Here is a 16861-nt window from a genome sequence, read left to right as displayed (position 1 = left end):
AAGCAATATGAAGCATATTGTAGCCTCTCAACATTGCTATAGTTGTACTCATGGATGTAGAACTTATTACTCTTGTGCTACAAGATGCAAACAAGATGGACCTATACTTGCTTTCTCACAATTGGAAGGGGCTATACAACTTGAAGGAGCGATAAAATGTGATGATTAGAGTGTTGTCTAGACCCATGAAAATAGTGCAAGCTATGCTAAAATGTCTACAAGAAAGGATGTTTTGACTTTGTTCTTATTAGAGGTTGCTCTTTCCAACATAGAGAGAGGCTTCATTGTCACTTGGATGTGTCCCTTTGCCTAATGCTAGATATTATGGAACTATGATGTATCTGGGCAAGCTTGAAAGGGTCTTGCACCTTACAATCTTGTGGTTCCAAACTTCTAAAATTGAATTTGATTATGCAATTGCCTATTTACTCTTGAGTGCACGTCAATTTTCAAAGTCCTCTTCCTTATGGATTAGAGAATGGCCAAGGTGTAACGAGCTTAATTTCTAGCCACTTTTCAATACCCTCAAACCAAGTGGCTATCATGGATGAACCAGGATTATTTTTAGTTAAGCTTGCAAATTGCTATTTGTGAATTTCACAACAACCTCAAAAGTATAGATCTAGCATCAAGTCATTTGCTACACTCAACTTGACTGTCACCACTAATTTTCTAGAGGTTCCTACTACCTTTGTGATGCTCATGTGGTCAAGATAGTACTTAGTTTATTATTAGTAAGCAAGGATCAAAGGGAATACTATCATAAACCTATTAGAAAACTCATGAAAAGCTTAAGTAACCTTGCTTAGATCTTCATTAAACTCTCTAGACCAAATATATTCACATGATTTGTTGCAATTAATGGATCTGTAAAGTGAGGGCCAATATTAGATCTGAATATGAAGCCTGGAATGTCAAAGAGCTGTTTAGCATAATAGTGATCATCATTTAACTTCTTAAGCATTCTTTAACCATGGTTAAAGCAAGAAATAGACCAGACATGGAATAAGCCAGTTCCATTGTTGAGGTGAATTAGATCTTGAAGACAAACACAAGACATATTTTACAAATTGCTGCTACCTAATTTAATTCATGAAACAAAGCTATTTTAGGTAGCTTTTCAAAGGATAAAGCAAGCTTCTAAAGATAGATGTACCATGGCTCTAAAAATAGAGCTCAAATGTTGATCTCTTGACTTTCAGGTTTGTCCAAAATAGGCACCATTAGAGCCGAGATATGTTGGTGGATTGCATAAATTTCGGGGATGAAAGTATGGCTTAATGGTTATCAATAGGCTCCTCAAGCTTTTACGAATCAAGATGGAGTGGTCATTGAAGCCAAGGAAACTTAGGGAGAGAGAGAGAGAGAGTCAAAGCACACCATGGAAGCTTGAAAAGAAAAAAAGAAACCCTAACTTGATAATTTAGGGAGTGTTTTAGTCTACTCCAACCACATGTAGCACTCTTTTTGTTAAATGTCCTTCAAAATAAGCCCAAATTTGATGATAACATGCTAGATTAATGGAGTCCTTGCCGTTGTGGCCAAGAATTTCTTGAAATTGTCTCAAATTTGACCATAGTAAAGTGCAGAAGTTAGCCCTAGCTAGACTAGTCATAATAACCAAGAATGTACCTCCAATTACTTGTCTTAACCACTGCCACCATATTTGAAGCTTGAAAATAACCTACTAGTTGGATCTAAGCAATAGCTATAATACCAATGTAATGAAGGGAAACCTAGCCTACCCTAACTAGCCTAACTCTAACCAATGAATTGAAAAGAAATTGCTCTAACTATAAGAAAAAGGCAAGAAGCCATAGAACCTAAGAAAATGGACAAGAAACTAGAAATGAAACTAACTCACCAATTTGATTGATCAAAATGACAAAAGACACCTACAATAGCACTTTCTCCTATATTTATAGTTCTTCTCAAAAACTAGCTAGTGCAAGTTATTTATAAGGCTAGTGCATGTTATTTACAATGCTTTTTCCTACATCACACTATGAGTGTAAACAATGTATTAGTGGGTCATTTAAATCTTAGGGAGGGTGGTGGACATTGAACCTCTAAGTCTCCTTATTTGCCACTTTAAATCCTCGCACACCAACTTTACACATTAGTCCAGATGGGCTTACTGTTAAAACAAAAGATGTATTACTGGCATGTGAGAGGCTTAAAACTTTCTTGCTTTTTGTGTAAAAGTAGCCATCTCATTGGGTAGGTGTAAAACTTAAAAGGTTTGCCTATTGTAGAGGTCTAGCACATTGCATGTGTTTGTAGCTTGAACTTGCAACCTTTGAACGCTAGTATATTTCTAAGTTCAAGCAACCCATATAAGGAGAACTAAAGGAGGGGGAGTCTTTTCGCTCTACCCAGCTAGAGGATTGCCCAACGCTCTTAATGGGTGATTGGAATATGACAGTGGATGGCGGAGGGAGGAGATAGATCGCAAGGGGGTGGAGGCTTCATTGAAGAAGTGGAGTAGACTGCAGGCCAGGCATCGGTTTCACACGACTAGAATCGCAGGTACCAACCACCCAACGCCCTATTTTCACTCGGCATAATCGTCAAATGGAGAAACTTGGAGAGCTGCACGCTTGGATAGGATTCGTGCTAATGAGAAGGCTAGTGGCTAGATGCTGCATGTAAGACTGATCATTAATGTACTCTCTCTGAGATTGCGTTTTCAGATCACTATCCTCTCTAGTGTACCTTCAAGATGCTCGCATATGCGGGAAATGGGCTGGAGGCCCGCCGATGTCCAGATTGAACACATCATTTTAAGAAGACACACAATTCCTAATGAGAATAGGCTCGTGTGGGTCGAGGCTGAAAAGAGAGAGATTGATCCGATGCACGCACATGGGTGGATTGCAAGAGAGAAGCACTGGAAGAAGCGAAGAGAGGTAGAAGAGTTGCTGTTCGTTCAAGACAGAATCATTGTGGATAACGCTGCCCGAGCTCGAGGTGATGTTTTGTCTGCTCTCAGTTTTTCTAATCATGATTCTATCCTTGTATAGCACTTGCAGGAAGGTGAAGGCTACTTTAAAAAGACAAGAATCCTATAGAGTTCAAGCTACGTAAGTGCGGCAAAGCTGCAGACTATGACAAGCAGGTTGAAGAATTCTAAGTGGGCTACGAGCATGTAGTCAACCAGGAGATGCCAGTGTGTTTGAGCAAACCCTTCTGCAAGGAGATAGTTCATTATGCTCCGATGAGAATGAAGGATGGCAAATCCCCAAGTATCGACGGTCTTCCAGTGGAATTCTACAAAGCAATGTGGGGTTACTACGGTGCCGATTTCAATAAGTCTATCAATCATTGCTTCAAGGTTGGAACCACCCTTAGGAGCCAAATGCTGGTTTGATCTAACCGATTCCAAAATCAGCTGCCAAGCTCAAGATTTCACATTAGCATCCTCTTACAATGCCAAATCTCTCATACAAGTTGATGGCCAAGATGCTAGCACTGAGGATCAAAAGATCGCTCCCTCACATCTTGCATCGAGACAGAATGGCTTCATTTTTGATAGGAAGATTCAAGGCTCGATACTGAATCTAGTTATGGCTATTGATTGGGCCCTTGTAAGTGGCCAAAAATCAATTTTGGTAAATATGGGTTTTGATAAAGCATATGATTGCATCAGCTCGGGACTTTATCATTACCTCCCTAGAGGCTTTGGGATTTAGTAAGAACTTTGTTGGTTTGATCAACACCTTGTTTTCTAGTACCTTGGCTCAAGTTAGCATCATGGTATGCCGCCTAAACATTTATGCTCGAAAGGTTAGTTAGGCAGGGCTGTCCAGTAGCTTCCTTCTTGTTTGCAATAATTATTGATCCTTTGTTGAAAATAATAGATTGGCTGGTGCAGAGGGGGAAACTAAAGGGTTTAAGACTCCTAGATGGAGAGTATTTTGCTTCTCAATTCTACATGGATGATACTTCAAGTATAATCTTAGTAGAGCAGAGTAAATTTGAAATTCTCATGGGCATGTTTCAGTTGTTGGCAGCCCTCTCCGGATCCGTGATATGCTACAACAAAACAGAGAAGGTGGGTGTAGACCCCTTGAAGGACAAAGCTGACAGACTGATCTTCAAGCTCCTCAAAAGGATTTCCACTAATCAACCATGGGCTGTGCTTATGCATCATTGGATAAGCAATTGCTGCATACAAGGCGGACACTAGTCTGATTTTGGGTGGGAAAACATGCTTCTCAGCAGTGCAATTAAAATCAAGATTCTGGAGTTAGAAGTGGTTTCTTTCTAGTACATGATCCAAGATGATGATTGGCTTGGGACTCCAGATGGGAGGGGAGACTCCTCCCTCAATTAGGTAATTGGGTCTTTTGATAGAGCCTTCGATGATTATTTTGTACCTATCTTTGAAAAGCCCAAGCTTTCAAAATCCCTCTATTGAAGGGCATCAGAACATGGAGGACTTTGGCATTCCTTTCAGTTGCGATGGCTCAAGGAGGAGGAGATTGCAGTGAAATGGTAGATTACTGGGAAGGAGTAGCTTTAGATAACGGAGGTACTCTAGTAGGAGTGGCCGACTGCCTTCAACCTGCCAGAAGGCTGCATTTACTGAAGTGCCTTAAAAGTGAGGCAGGGAAGGCCTTGATGGACCACTCAAAGCGAGGTGATTACCATGCTTATAAAGGGCATCTTGCCTTAAAGATTCATGGCTATTTGCAGAACAGTTTCGCACGCATCAAGCAGGTGGAAACAGAGGATCAGAAGAGTACGGAATTGCATCCCCTCCAGGCGGCTGAATTTGATACTCCAGAAGGTCCACCTACACAAATATCCAACCAGAGAGAGTGCACAAGAGCAGGGCAGTCTGACCTCCGTGCACGCATTGTAAGCATCATTTACCGTGGGAGTGCCAAGAAGTTAACGGTTTATGCAAGCTGTTGCCATTTATCTGGGATTTCAGAACTCTAGAGTGTTTGGAAGAACTTCGCGTACACCGCTCTCAGTAAGCTAGCATGTAGGGAGGAGATATCGGTAGTAGTCAAGGGTTTGAGAAAGAAGGGACGAGTTCTTTAAAAGATGTAGCTAAATCCTTGTGCTTAGCCATGAGTTGCCCCCCTAATGCACTTTCCCGCATTATATAGAAAACAATGCTTTCTTCAAATGTTGCAGCTATCACCTTTCTTATTTGAGGAATCCTTAAGGCATGTGCAACACTGTTCCTTTTAAGTTTTTTCTAAGAACCACCACATTTTACCCGTATATGACAGGTAAATCAGTGACTAATTCAAATGAGTGTATTCCACCTCTCCATTAAAGTCAGGCCTTTGAGATTCTTATTACCTTGTTGTATGCTGCATTTGTTCCAATATCGATCTGGTATACTTGTTTGAATTTCACTGATTATATTTGTTGGTTTGGTCCAGATATCTTGAATCTTACATTTTCATGGTACAATTCCTCTCATTCTTCCGGATGTTTTGAGTTACATCTTTCTGCATTTGTTGTATATAACAGCTCCATATCAGAATTCTGATTGTACACTTTTGCCATGATATATCATAATCTCAGAATTGTGTAGAGTTTAAAAGTGATTCGGTAAGCACAGGGATTATGGTTTCCCATTTTTCTGGTATGCTCAGCTGGCAGTGTGGCTGCCAAATCCAGCATGCATAATCAGTTCTCATTGTGTTTTTAGTTGGTTAAAAGTTCGCATTCAGATGTTTTTGCTGCAAGTGCAATTGGAAGTCCCACAATTCGGGTCTTTGCATCAAATTTGTTCCCAAGTTTTCTCTCTGTATCTTTTTGTTCAGTTGCCACTTATCAGCTTAGGGTTGTTAACTTGCTCTAGTCAGAATAGATATACTGCAATTACAGCACATTGGTTCAGTAACATTAGTTTTTGGTTAATTCCATTCATTGCAATTATAGCACATTGGTTAATAACATTAGCTTGTAGTTTAGTCCCATACATTGCAACCATACCACATTGGTTCAGTAACATAAGCTTGTAAATTAGACTTCTAATGAGTGCAACCATAGCACATTGATTCGGTGACATAAGCTTGTAGATTAGTCCCATACATTGCAATTATAGCACATTGGTTAAGTAGCATTAGCCTGTAGAATAGTCCCATACATTGCAACCATAGCACATTGGTTCACAAACATTAGCTCGGAAATCAGTTTCTCATGAGCATATCCCAAATCTACTTGTGTCTTCACTGTGCAGGTTCAGTGTGCAGATCTGGACCATCAAAGGAGCAGGTTTTTCTTTTGTATAAATAAAGAGCTGCAGACGTACACTTTTGAACTCTGGCTCAAGGGCATGGTAATGCCTCTTGTTTTCTTTCATCAGATTGAGGTAAAGAACAAAGCTTTTTGACACGTGCAGAGCACCCAAAATTTTTCTGACGTGTTGCAATTCATGGAGTTACTGGCATCGCTTAGGAGTTTCATTGGTATGCATTGTGGTAACATATCAAGACTTGTTTATTTCGTCTGGTGAAAAAGAATGTCTGTGTACAACAGTGCGTTTTATTGTTTGCCTCCAGAAGCTTAAGAGACTCTGTAGTTGACAAGCCAGTGGTTACATGAAGATAGAGGCAAGCTCCCCTCAACTTACTACAGAGGACTATGGAGGGGCCAATTCGAGGTTCTCTATAATGCCAGGATTGTTGAGATTCTCTGGTTTTTAAGAGATTTAAGCCAGTAATTCATCTGGATTGTTGAAATTTGCTGGTTGTAGAAAAATTTATGCCAGTAAGTCATAAAAGGTCTCTGGCCATCTGTGCTCAGATGTCAACAACTTCTGCACAAACAAATCATCAAATTGATTAACTTTGTCCATGTACCTGACTAAATATGAACATAGGGGGTTTTGACTTTCTGAAGTTTTCAGAAGTAGAATTCAAAGTAGTTGTATAAAAGAACCTTATATTCTTCCTGCAGTTTAGAATTAAGATATCTGTATCTCTCTTCTTGAGAAACTTAAGGTGAATCCATTTGCACTTCCTGAAGTCAACTCTGAAAATGAAATTTTCTTCATGCCAAACATTTTCTAGCAACTTCACATAAATGCCGGACTCATCCAATTGGCATAATGTCTCCTGAGTTGGAAGGCCTCAAAGGATTGATGTATCTTGCACTAGTCTTATGATATTTGCCTGACGTTCTACCATAATGTTGGCCATTCTCCCTTTACATTTGCATGCTTGGTCAATCTGAATTATGGATAGAGCTTTAAAAAAAAACCAGGATTCTTCCTTTCCTTATGCCATCATCAATGGCCAAGGCTCAGTTGCATGTACAGCCATAGCTGCTAATATTGTGTGCCACCACCCCCATGCATCCCACAGCACATGCACAAGGGTACAAAATGGACATATGGCCAATCAATGGCCCCAACTAAATATGCTAAACTTGATTCTAAAGAGTTTCCTGGTGAAAGAGTGTGGTTATCTGTAACATGGCACAGTTGCTTCTGTAGCATTGTGCAATTCACTGGTTTGAAGAAAAAGGACGGTTTTACAGCCTAACATTTTTATAGAATAGAGGCTTTTCAGCCTTAACATATTTATGGCATATGAAAAACCCATACCTCTATAACAAAAGCAACTCGCAGCATAGCAGCCTCTGACCAAGGAGGACCCAGCAAGTGGATTCCCATTGGCATGCCTGTAGAGTCATAGCCAACCTGCAGAAAACAAGTTAAAAGATATATTATCTTAAATCAGCAAGTGTATTGGAAAGTCAAGCTAGTTGTTTTGTCCTCTTTAGCCACAACTTACAGGCACTGTGATTGCAGGCAGTCCAAGGACATTGGCTGCAATCTGATAGCGCATTAACTTGGCTGCTCTTGCCAACCACAAGTCACCACAGTCAACAACAAATAAACTGAAGTTACTTTCAAGTTATAAGTAAAACCTCATCAAACCACAGCTTTGCCTAATAAAGAAACATGCCTCCCTTACCTCCATCAATATAGTTAAGTTCTCCAGTTTCAAGAGCAGAAGGGTTGATGAGCTGTGCTGTACACCTGTCATGCAAGTAAACAATTAAAAAAATTCTGACATGTAAGGCATAGACAGATGAACAAGATGCTAGAAAGCAGAAGAATACAATCATGGATGGGTGAGCTTTAGTACGCTGTGGCTGGTGTAACAATGAAATCTGCCTTCTTGAAGATCTCTGAATGGTAATGCATCTGCCGAGATCTGAAACAAAAATGGCTTTAGTAGATATTATGTCATCACCCACATGCATGGTTGTGCACACAGACACCTTTTTTTGTCAATCCAATGCTATGATTGATTTAATTTATAAGGGGCACGTTAAGTCATCAATCAATGAGGTGGGTTGAGATTGATGTGCTCTTACTTTTCCACAATCTTATACGAACTTTGGGTGTAGGAACTGGCTCCCAAGAAACTAGTACTTTCCTTAAGACAGGCCATTGTGCATCCTATGAAACTATCACTTTCATCCAGATGGGCCATTATGCATCCTACACGCAAAGTTCCTATAAGATAGTGGAAAAGTAAGAGCATGCACATCAATGTCAACTGCCTCATTGAGTGACTTAATGCCATGTCATGGCAAGTGATGTCAGCCACAGGTTGCTAAAACCTGTGGTGGCCAAGTGGTGAATTTCCATAAATCAAGCTTTACCCCCAATTAACGCATGGCCTAACCAATGTGCTGCTTATCGATGCATTCCATAAAATGGAGTGACAAAAAAGCTCATGTGGATTTCCCTAGCCACTAACTCATGCCATCTTTCCTCTATAATCTAAACGACTTTGTTCTTCCAACCCAAGTGACAACAAGGAAAGCGACTAGGCAAACGTAATTGTTTGCTGAAATTCATGTTAGATGTGTGTCAAAATTTTATGTTGAAGCATTGGATACCCCTCTCAAGCACAACCTTTCATAGTCCCCCCTCTGGTCGGGTGAACCAGAGTCTTTATGATGCTAGAAGAACTTATCCGTGGAGAGGCTACATTGGCCACCTCACTATATGAGGGCATTTCCTAGTGATGCCCCCTTTTACCAAAGATCTAGCAATGGTCCTCACCTTCCTTGATAGTTAAGCAACTTATAATGGAAGTACCTTTGTGTACCTACAATTTCCCTTTGTACCTACAACTTCCCTTGCACTTGCATTGACAGTTCTGGAATCAAGTATCCCTAGTAACTGGAAAGCCAAGGAATCCTTGCTACACTCTCCGGCATTTGTGGTAAGCAAACTAGTCCTCACACCTAGCCCAGTGGCTGAAAACTGGTCCTGGAGAATGACCTTCAAGACAAGCCTTAATGCCGGTTGACTACAGTTGAAGGGTAGTAGAGTTGTCTATAAAGAGCAATGGACATTGGAAGAGTATTGCCTCTCACATCAGACTCCTCAGAGCTCATGAGATGTCTTCCAAATCTAAACAATAAGGATCGTCTGATGTAAGTAAGGTTCATACTACATAGCAGCGAGCCTTGCTGCTCTTCTCTTCTCAGTCCTAAAAGTTCTCCAAGAACAATTCCTTCTTGCTTTTAGTCATCCTCTTGAGTCTCTTGAGTTCTACTTTGCATCTAAAATGAACACTCTACAACTTCTTACCTTAGCTTCCATTGAGAAGGAAGAACAACATCTAAGATGTCATAAGTTTTTGACAAGATGTGATAAGCAGTGAAAGGAGATAAAAAAATGGCCATGAATGCGAAAGGAGATCAAATATGGCCATGAAAGACCTAAAGACCCAACACTACAATATTTTGGGAACAGCTGCTGATGCCATCACCACTCTTTGCTGGATGTTTGGTGGAGTTTAGGGCCATACTGGCAAACTTGTGTTGTGGGAGAGCCCATAGGCTATGTAGAAATGGCCAGACCTAGTTATGGCCTCCTCTACTATAGTTGCTGCATGCATCTCTGATTGTATGATCACATGTGGAACTGATGCTTTGCTGTGGATCATCCTGGCTAATGGTGGCAATCAAATTCTCTCAATGGACCTTGACTCATTATAAACTCTGATATGTGTCTGCTGTAATCAAGGCTAGGTCCCCATATCCGCACTTCATACAGAAAGGGCCAATGTGACCATGGTATTAAAATGCCAAAACTTGGTCCTGGGTTCTTGGAAGAGCACCTGTGAGCACATCCATTCTAGTATCTCTAGTGCAGTATAAACTCATGCCAATTTTTTCTCAAAGAATGGTCGCTGAGCAGATAAGGGACAGGGATGCTAAACAGCTAAGGGCAATACCATATTGTCAATAGCAGCAAGTGTTATTGATCTTGCCTTTGCAGAGGAAAATGTTGATCAAGAGAAGGAGGATAATGACTGAGCCAAATCAGCTTGGGAGGGCTCTAACAATGATGGGGAGGAAGGCACAAGCAACAGGATGTAAGAGGATGGTCGATTCTTTCAGGGGGAATGCTATTATATTCACTACACTTGATAATATCAGTGCAATCCTGAGCCAATTTGGTATTTAGTCTTTCCATCTGACATAAAATGCACCTTTTGGCTGCAGAAAGAGGCCATAGAGATGTTTCTTAGGCCTCATACAGCAGATTGAAAATGGAAATCTATGCTTCTGTAAAGTACGCAAGCACACAGTGCACCCAGGAAAATCAATTGTTTTAAGATTAATGGTATGTGTTGATGCTCATCAATCTCTCTTCTGCACAATTGACCGATGAAGATATCAATTGTTATCTCCATTTAAGACCAAGATTGCACCCACTAAACAGCCGCACATATTTCTCCTTCATACAATGCAGTGAATTCACATTTGAGCAGATTCAGTTGCTCACATAATTTTTAGCACGAGTACTCTATGATATTTAAGTACCATACCTCATCCTCTGTGCTGCCAAAAACTCACGGTTGTTGAAGCCTTTGTATATAGCAAATGCAGCACGAGTATCAAAACCTGACTGCATCTTTCCTCTGCAGGTATATAATTCTTTTAACGAGATTTCGGAGCAGTTCCACATGTCAAAAAAGATATAAACAGCTCCATTGCTAGCAAATTAAAGATCCATCCATACAGTTTTGTATAGTCCAGACCGAGAGATGTGTTGCATTCACAAGCAATGGTGACATAGTGTGCGAGTCGCATCTCTTCTATCTCTGGCACAGTTACCTCAATCACCTTCACAAACGCAACTGGTTAATTCCATTAATGATTCATTCCCAAATCTTGACTTGGAAGTTATTAAACCAAAATTGAACAGTGTATGAATAAGACCTTGCAACCATAATGCTGTTCCAGGAGACCCAATACTTTGTAGCAGCCTTCAGCTATCGAAGCATCGCAGTGTTCAAACCACTGTTCCCAACCATCACACAATTGATTATGAATCTTCGGTAAGGAACCCTTTGCAAGGCAGACACCATTTACCTAAATTCTTGTCTTGCATAATACCTTCCAAATGTAAATTCAAGCGCTCCTTATAAAACTCAAACTTTGTCTGAAAATGGACACAGCTTACACTCTAATAGGTGACATCATAGTCATCGATGCAACACCTTTGCCCCGCAAATTTGAACATAATTAATGTGTGAACTTGAAAAACACAACGCAAAGCCTACCTTGGTGTATTTTGCAAATCTAATGGCTCCTATCATGCTGTCACCCTGTAAACCTTCTAATTCTTTGAGAATTGGTAGGTGCAGAGCTGGCTGTCAAAACAGAAAGTATGGACAAGGTCTGAAGTCAGAATCTTTAGGACCAGCAAAAAAGTCTTTGCAGGAATATAAGGTCAGCCACTTACTGGTTGTGATACTGTGTGTTCTGCAGAAGGGTGCCCATGTATGACTGCATACCTACAAAAGAATTGGTTAATCCATATCTTTACAGGAAATAGTATTTCAATATGCAGTGACCTTTAAAGAGACTTACACTAGCAAAGCATCTTCCACTGTTGCTGCATGAATGCCAGTCATACCAAGTGTCCAGTTGAGAGGCAACACTCTGAAATAGAAACAGATAAGTACAGAATGTGATAGTTGAGTTAACAATCACAAAAGGACTTCAGCCTAAATAATAACTAATGTTAGGAAATAGAAAAATTAACAAGGCATGGAAAATACAAAGAAAGAGGGAGATTCTGGCTGTTGAAACTCCATCTTGGAAAGAAAAGGACACACCCGGATGGAGAAACCCTGCCAAAAGTGCCTTTGAGCCCAACCACTCCACATAAAGCTGATGGAATACGTACAGATCCTGTGTTTGTCAAAAAATGTAAAGTATTAAGTCTATTAATTTGCTCTTGCACAACCATGTAACAAAAAAAAATTAACACTCGGGGATTATATGATAAGAATGAGCATAAAATCAAATATCAAATCATGTTGAGGATCAGCATGCAGCAGTGTCAACACACTTAATGCATCACGTAACCACAATCAACAACTCTATTATCATTATTGGAGAAAAAACAGAAGACTTGCACAGAAACCTTGTATAATAGACCATTCTATCAGTTTAAATGATAGCTTCAATTCCTTGTTCTTTAAAGTTGAGGCATCAGTAACAAAAAAAGGCTCCGTTCTTGGGAATGTAGTTAGATCACCATGGATATATATATGGGCCCACCAGAGTCTTCAGGACATCAGAATCCTTAGGCCTTGTAAGTTGTTTGTGTACTTTGGACATACGTCTTTGATGCTGTCCCACTTTCTAATGAGTCCCTACAGTCTCACTCTGTGTCACCTTCAAAATTTCAGACACGACTATGTATTGTCCTTCTGTGCTTTGTCTCGACTCTCACTTTCCCTTTCCCTCTCTCTCTTTACGTTGTTGACCAACTTTGCAGTATCAGGGCAGGTTTGCCAAGTTTTGCATTTCAACCTCTACAACATTTCTTTCACTACTGAGATATACACAGAGAGCACTAGGGTATTTGATGGCTGGGATCCAATGCATTTTTGGTATTGAAAATCTTACAGCACAAGAGGAAACTATCAGTAGAATTGATTATTCAGGTCATCTTTTATGGGTTGGAAAGACTAAGTGACAATGCAGACAACGAGTTCATCAAGGAAAGACTAAGTGACAATGCTGAAATGAGTTCATCAATCGTCTCTGACGAATTCATCTTGTTTGTATCGGTTTCTTTTTTAAGCACAATCAACAAAATCAATCATCATTAAACACGTCTCGCAACTTCCCTACAACTTTCAACAAGAAAAGTACCATACAAAAGAACTAATAAGGCACTGCTGATACCTCCACCGTCGACACCAAGAGAGACCGGACAAAGGCCTGCAGCAACAGTAGCTGCTGAACCCCCAGATGAGCCTCCAGAGAACTTCCTCCTGTCATAGGGGTTTCTACTTGCACTGGGAAAAGGCCACAAAAGATAGAGCTTCTGTAAATGAAAGAGTTGATGCAAATATCAAGCACTTTCAAGTGTAGCCTTGACATTCTATATGAATAGCTTCACTTAAACATCAATAGATAACGTGCATACCCATAATGTGGATTAATTCCTGTTGTTCCCAACCCAAGTTCATGCATGTTAGTTTTTCCAAGTAAAATTGCACCACAATTTCGCAACTGCTTTACACAGTCTGCATCATCTTTGACTGCCCGTACCTTAGACAACCACTTTGTGCCTCCTGCAAAGAGGTTCAGGTATCAACATGTGTTTTTAAGGTGCAACATGTTTAGGTCCAAAGTGCATATTACTTTATGATGCTAAGTTTTGCTGAGCTTACCAGTAGTTGGATAAGGCAAACAGTCAATCTCATCTTTTATTGCAATTGGTATTCCATCTAAAATGGACAATGGTTTTCCTGAGTCACAAATTCAACAAAGCATTGAGGAAACAAAATGCAGAAACTTCGCATTTGTGGCAATACAATTTCATGATCTGTTGAGATGTACTGCTTTAACACTAAAACAATAACAAGGCCATAGTTCTCTTAATGCACATTAACCGAACAGTTTTTTTTTCAGAATAACCAATGGATGGTCTGGCTGCATTGGCCTCTGTATTTTGTTGCCAAGGTATGAGAAGACTCCAAGAATAGATTACATCATCATGTCCAACCCTTATGTGTTCACACTCAAGTTTATGAGTGAAGGTCACTGAGAAGTTCTGTAAAGCAAAGGCTCTGACAGATGAAAAGAAATGCCTAGGATGTAGGTAAGGCCATGCTGTGCCATCAAGCATGTCTGAAACATCAGCCTCAGAAAGTTTCTAGCTATTTGACTCCAAAAGGAAGGTGCGTGGTGGTTATGACAATGTAAAGATCTGAAATCCTCAATCAACCTGAGAAGCAATGAAATACCCCTTTTTCCAGCCTTCCTTTCTAAACCAGCTCAGAGTAATCTTTTTTAAGCAGGTTCGGCATTTTATGCCTACAAGAGCTAATAATGCATAACCATTTGACAGTGCATGTGGGGCACAAAGATTGCATTACGCATTAGACCTTTCTTAAAGCGATCAGTTGATTCCTCTGCCTGTCTCAAAACATCTGCTTCATAGCAACTGATAAAAAAACCCATATCCGGCTTAGATTTGCAAGAATCTTGAATGGCCTGTAGGCATCGCTCTGCAACCTGGAAAAAGAGCACACACTTTTTAAATGTTCATGCACTGATTGATAAATCTGAGCTGCAGATTAGCAACACAGGCTAACAGGATACCATTAAAGGTGTGATTCTTTTGGCACTGTAGGCTTTTGAATAGTCTTGGATAGTCCACCGATGGAAGTGTTCTTGGGAGTCTGAATTAGAGGATGAAGCTAAGCAGTTGACAGCTGAAGCTAACCGATCACATGACGAGAGTTCATGGTCCACTTGATGCACAGCTGGCTGCTCATGAACTGTCCAACCCAAATAACAGATTTTTGTATTACATCCCAGAGATAAATGACTACAAATATTGCTTAACACAACTTCAAGTATACCTGCATCAAGAACTACTATAAAGTTTGACAAAAAAGATGCAAAACAGCGTGGTTGGGATTTGCCCTTAGTCACCTTTTATGGAGAAACGAGGAATATGCATTGGAACTTCATGATAGTGTGAATCTATAAATACCTGTCAAAGATCAATGGTCTCTCTGGTCAGCCTCTTGACAATTCAGGGGATTCTTGCACAATACTTGGAACGATCGGTTGCTTTAAAGTGAATCAAAACCCAATTCAACAATAGTCAAATAAAAATTATGGGAAGAGGGTTACTCATACTCTGGTAACCAAATTTGCTTTCTTCAAATAGTTTAATAGGAGTGGTCCACCCACTCGATTTTCCAAGGTCCAAGCAAAGGCTTTGATGGCAAACCCTGACATGATTGGTGCTGTTGGGCAATACAGAAAGCATCATGACGACCGTCCAATGGTGGAATGAAAATCAAAAGCACAAAGTCTAGCTCTTTGCCAGTTCATGAAGAGTCACAGACACAAACAAGGTACTCGACGTTTGGCATGAGAATGGTGCTTGTTACAAACAAATTGCAATTACAAACTAGATGGGGCTGTACGCAAGGTTGCCATTTTTTGTGTGCCCAATGCCAATGTGAAGGGATCGGCCTTGGTCTTGTATAGATTTCCCCTTCTCTTATGCAGCTTTGACCCCTTTGTTATGATGACTTAATTTAGAGAATAGTTAACACAATAGATGCCTTGTGGTCATATCACAAGAGGTTTTTGACAAATTCCCACTATAATTCCCACATTGTGGATTACAATAATTATGGCAATGCTCTTCAATTGCAGGATTGCAGAAGGTCCATCTATGTATAAAGGGCTAAGCAAACGAAATTCGAGCAATTACACAAATCTATTTGATTTTTGCGTTTTCTTCTTTTTTGGCAATGGCGGGATTGCTGAAGCTTCATTGATTGAGCACCAAGAACAATCAAGCAAATATGAAAGTCATGCTGCGATGGTGAATGGATTGAGCAAACAGTATCGCTGAAGCTCCATTGCTACTAAGCACAAGAAAATCAAGCAAATATGAAATTCATGTCACAATGGTTCAAGGATTGAATGAACAGAAGGGGAAGAAGCACCTTTGACATCGGCATAGATGTACTCAGCGTCGCTACTCTCGTCTGTGCTGACAAGGGTAGCAGGTTTGAACTGCGTTTCCTCGATAGCCATGAGGTTGCCTGTGTGACTCTAGAGGAGCTTGGACAGGGGGTGAGGCTAAGGAATTCTTTCTCAGCTTGATTGAGGAATTGTTATCAACTGGGGAATCCTTCTCCAAGGAACTGTTCTCGAATTGAGAAATCTTTGTCAGTTGGGGAGTGGGGACGATTGATTGCATGCGGTAGGTACTGACGTGTAGCAAGAGAAAGAAGAAGAGGAGGAGGAGGGATTATAAGGAATCCTGGGAGAGAAGAAATGGGTCCGACCTGGAATAGAGAGATGACGATGTAGTAATACAGTCGACAAAGCTCAAATTGCAGACAACATGCGCAAATGACACTTGGAACAGGTTGATACACAGACACAGAGAGAGAGAGAGAGAGAGAGAGAGAGAGAGAGAGAGATGGGTTGTTACTAGCCTGCTCGCTTTGAACTTTTACATGAGAGTGTGAGAGGCAATTGGTCCCTTTGAAACTTCACATGAGAGTGTGTGTATGTATGTATGTATGGTGGCTACCTTCAAACTTTTACATGACTCCTCTCAAATCATCCTCTCTCTCTCTCTCTCTCTCTCTCTCAATGTAATGCCTTTAGATTTCTCATTTGATTGGGCTTTTTGAGGGCCATATGAATCCTCTCAAGTGATCCTCTCTTTCTTCAATGTAATGCCAACACTCTTCAGGGATATGTCAACCCATCGGATGAAAATATATTGGACCTCCTTAATTGAGGGGAATTGAACCATGAACCTCTGCAAATGCAAACACCCACCAACCAA

The 16861-nt window shown here is 40.4% G+C and overlaps 2 protein-coding genes across 7 annotated transcripts; one reads left to right on the top strand and one right to left on the bottom strand.

Moving 5' to 3' along the window:
- The first annotated feature begins 2338 nt into the window (after nt 1-2338).
- Nucleotides 2339-4953, top strand: LOC148016608 (uncharacterized). Of its 6 annotated transcripts, none has more exons than XM_087664837.1 (3): nt 2339-2529; nt 2694-2909; nt 3024-4953. In XM_087664837.1, exon 3 carries the CDS (start codon nt 4465-4467, stop codon nt 4945-4947), a length of 483 nt encoding a protein of 160 aa, XP_087520963.1. In that variant the 5' UTR covers nt 2339-2529; nt 2694-2909; nt 3024-4464; the 3' UTR covers nt 4948-4953. The 6 variants fall into 6 exon arrangements, with proteins under 6 accessions (XP_087520963.1, XP_087520960.1, XP_087520962.1 ...); XM_087664839.1 differs by having other exon boundaries at nt 2340-2529; nt 2694-2970; nt 4014-4953; XM_087664838.1 differs by having other exon boundaries at nt 2340-2529; nt 2694-2970; nt 4004-4953.
- A 1044-nt stretch (nt 4954-5997) lies between these two features.
- LOC148016607 (fatty acid amide hydrolase-like) lies at nt 5998-16517 on the bottom strand. The gene is made up of 20 exons (XM_087664833.1): nt 16005-16517; nt 15181-15290; nt 14971-15031; nt 14635-14813; nt 14418-14547; nt 13701-13778; nt 13454-13601; nt 13210-13322; nt 12129-12204; nt 11881-11952; nt 11753-11804; nt 11571-11660; nt 11227-11307; nt 11027-11130; nt 10833-10925; nt 8124-8192; nt 7950-8014; nt 7767-7828; nt 7577-7672; nt 5998-6787 (listed from the first exon to the last, which is right to left on the bottom strand). The coding sequence occupies exons 1-20, from the start codon at nt 16093-16095 to the stop codon at nt 6731-6733; spliced, it is 1827 nt and encodes a 608-aa protein (XP_087520959.1). The 5' UTR covers nt 16096-16517; the 3' UTR covers nt 5998-6730.
- Nucleotides 16518-16861: the final 344 nt, after the last annotated feature.

Source organism: Lygodium microphyllum, chromosome 23 (genome assembly GCF_053477565.2).
Source record: "Lygodium microphyllum isolate KBCC chromosome 23, Lygodium_microphyllum_v1.1.10, whole genome shotgun sequence".
In the NCBI taxonomy this organism is placed as follows: domain Eukaryota; kingdom Viridiplantae; phylum Streptophyta; class Polypodiopsida; order Schizaeales; family Lygodiaceae; genus Lygodium; species Lygodium microphyllum.
The sequence above is the reverse complement of the archived record's forward strand: the minus strand, read 5'-3'. Positions and strand labels throughout refer to the sequence as shown.

Coding starts and splice junctions, on each gene's coding strand:
- LOC148016608 (XM_087664837.1), top strand. CDS start 4,465: ATGGCTCAAGGAGGAGGAGATTGCAGTGAAATGGTAGATTACTGGGAA.
- LOC148016607 (XM_087664833.1), bottom strand. CDS start 16,095: ATGGCTATCGAGGAAACGCAGTTCAAACCTGCTACCCTTGTCAGCACA. Junction 15,032..15,180: donor AAGCAAATTTGGTTACCAGA/GTATGAGTAACC, acceptor GATCTTTGACAG/GTATTTATAGATTCACACTA. Junction 10,926..11,026: donor GGTCTGGACTATACAAAACT/GTATGGATGGAT, acceptor ATATACCTGCAG/AGGAAAGATGCAGTCAGGTT.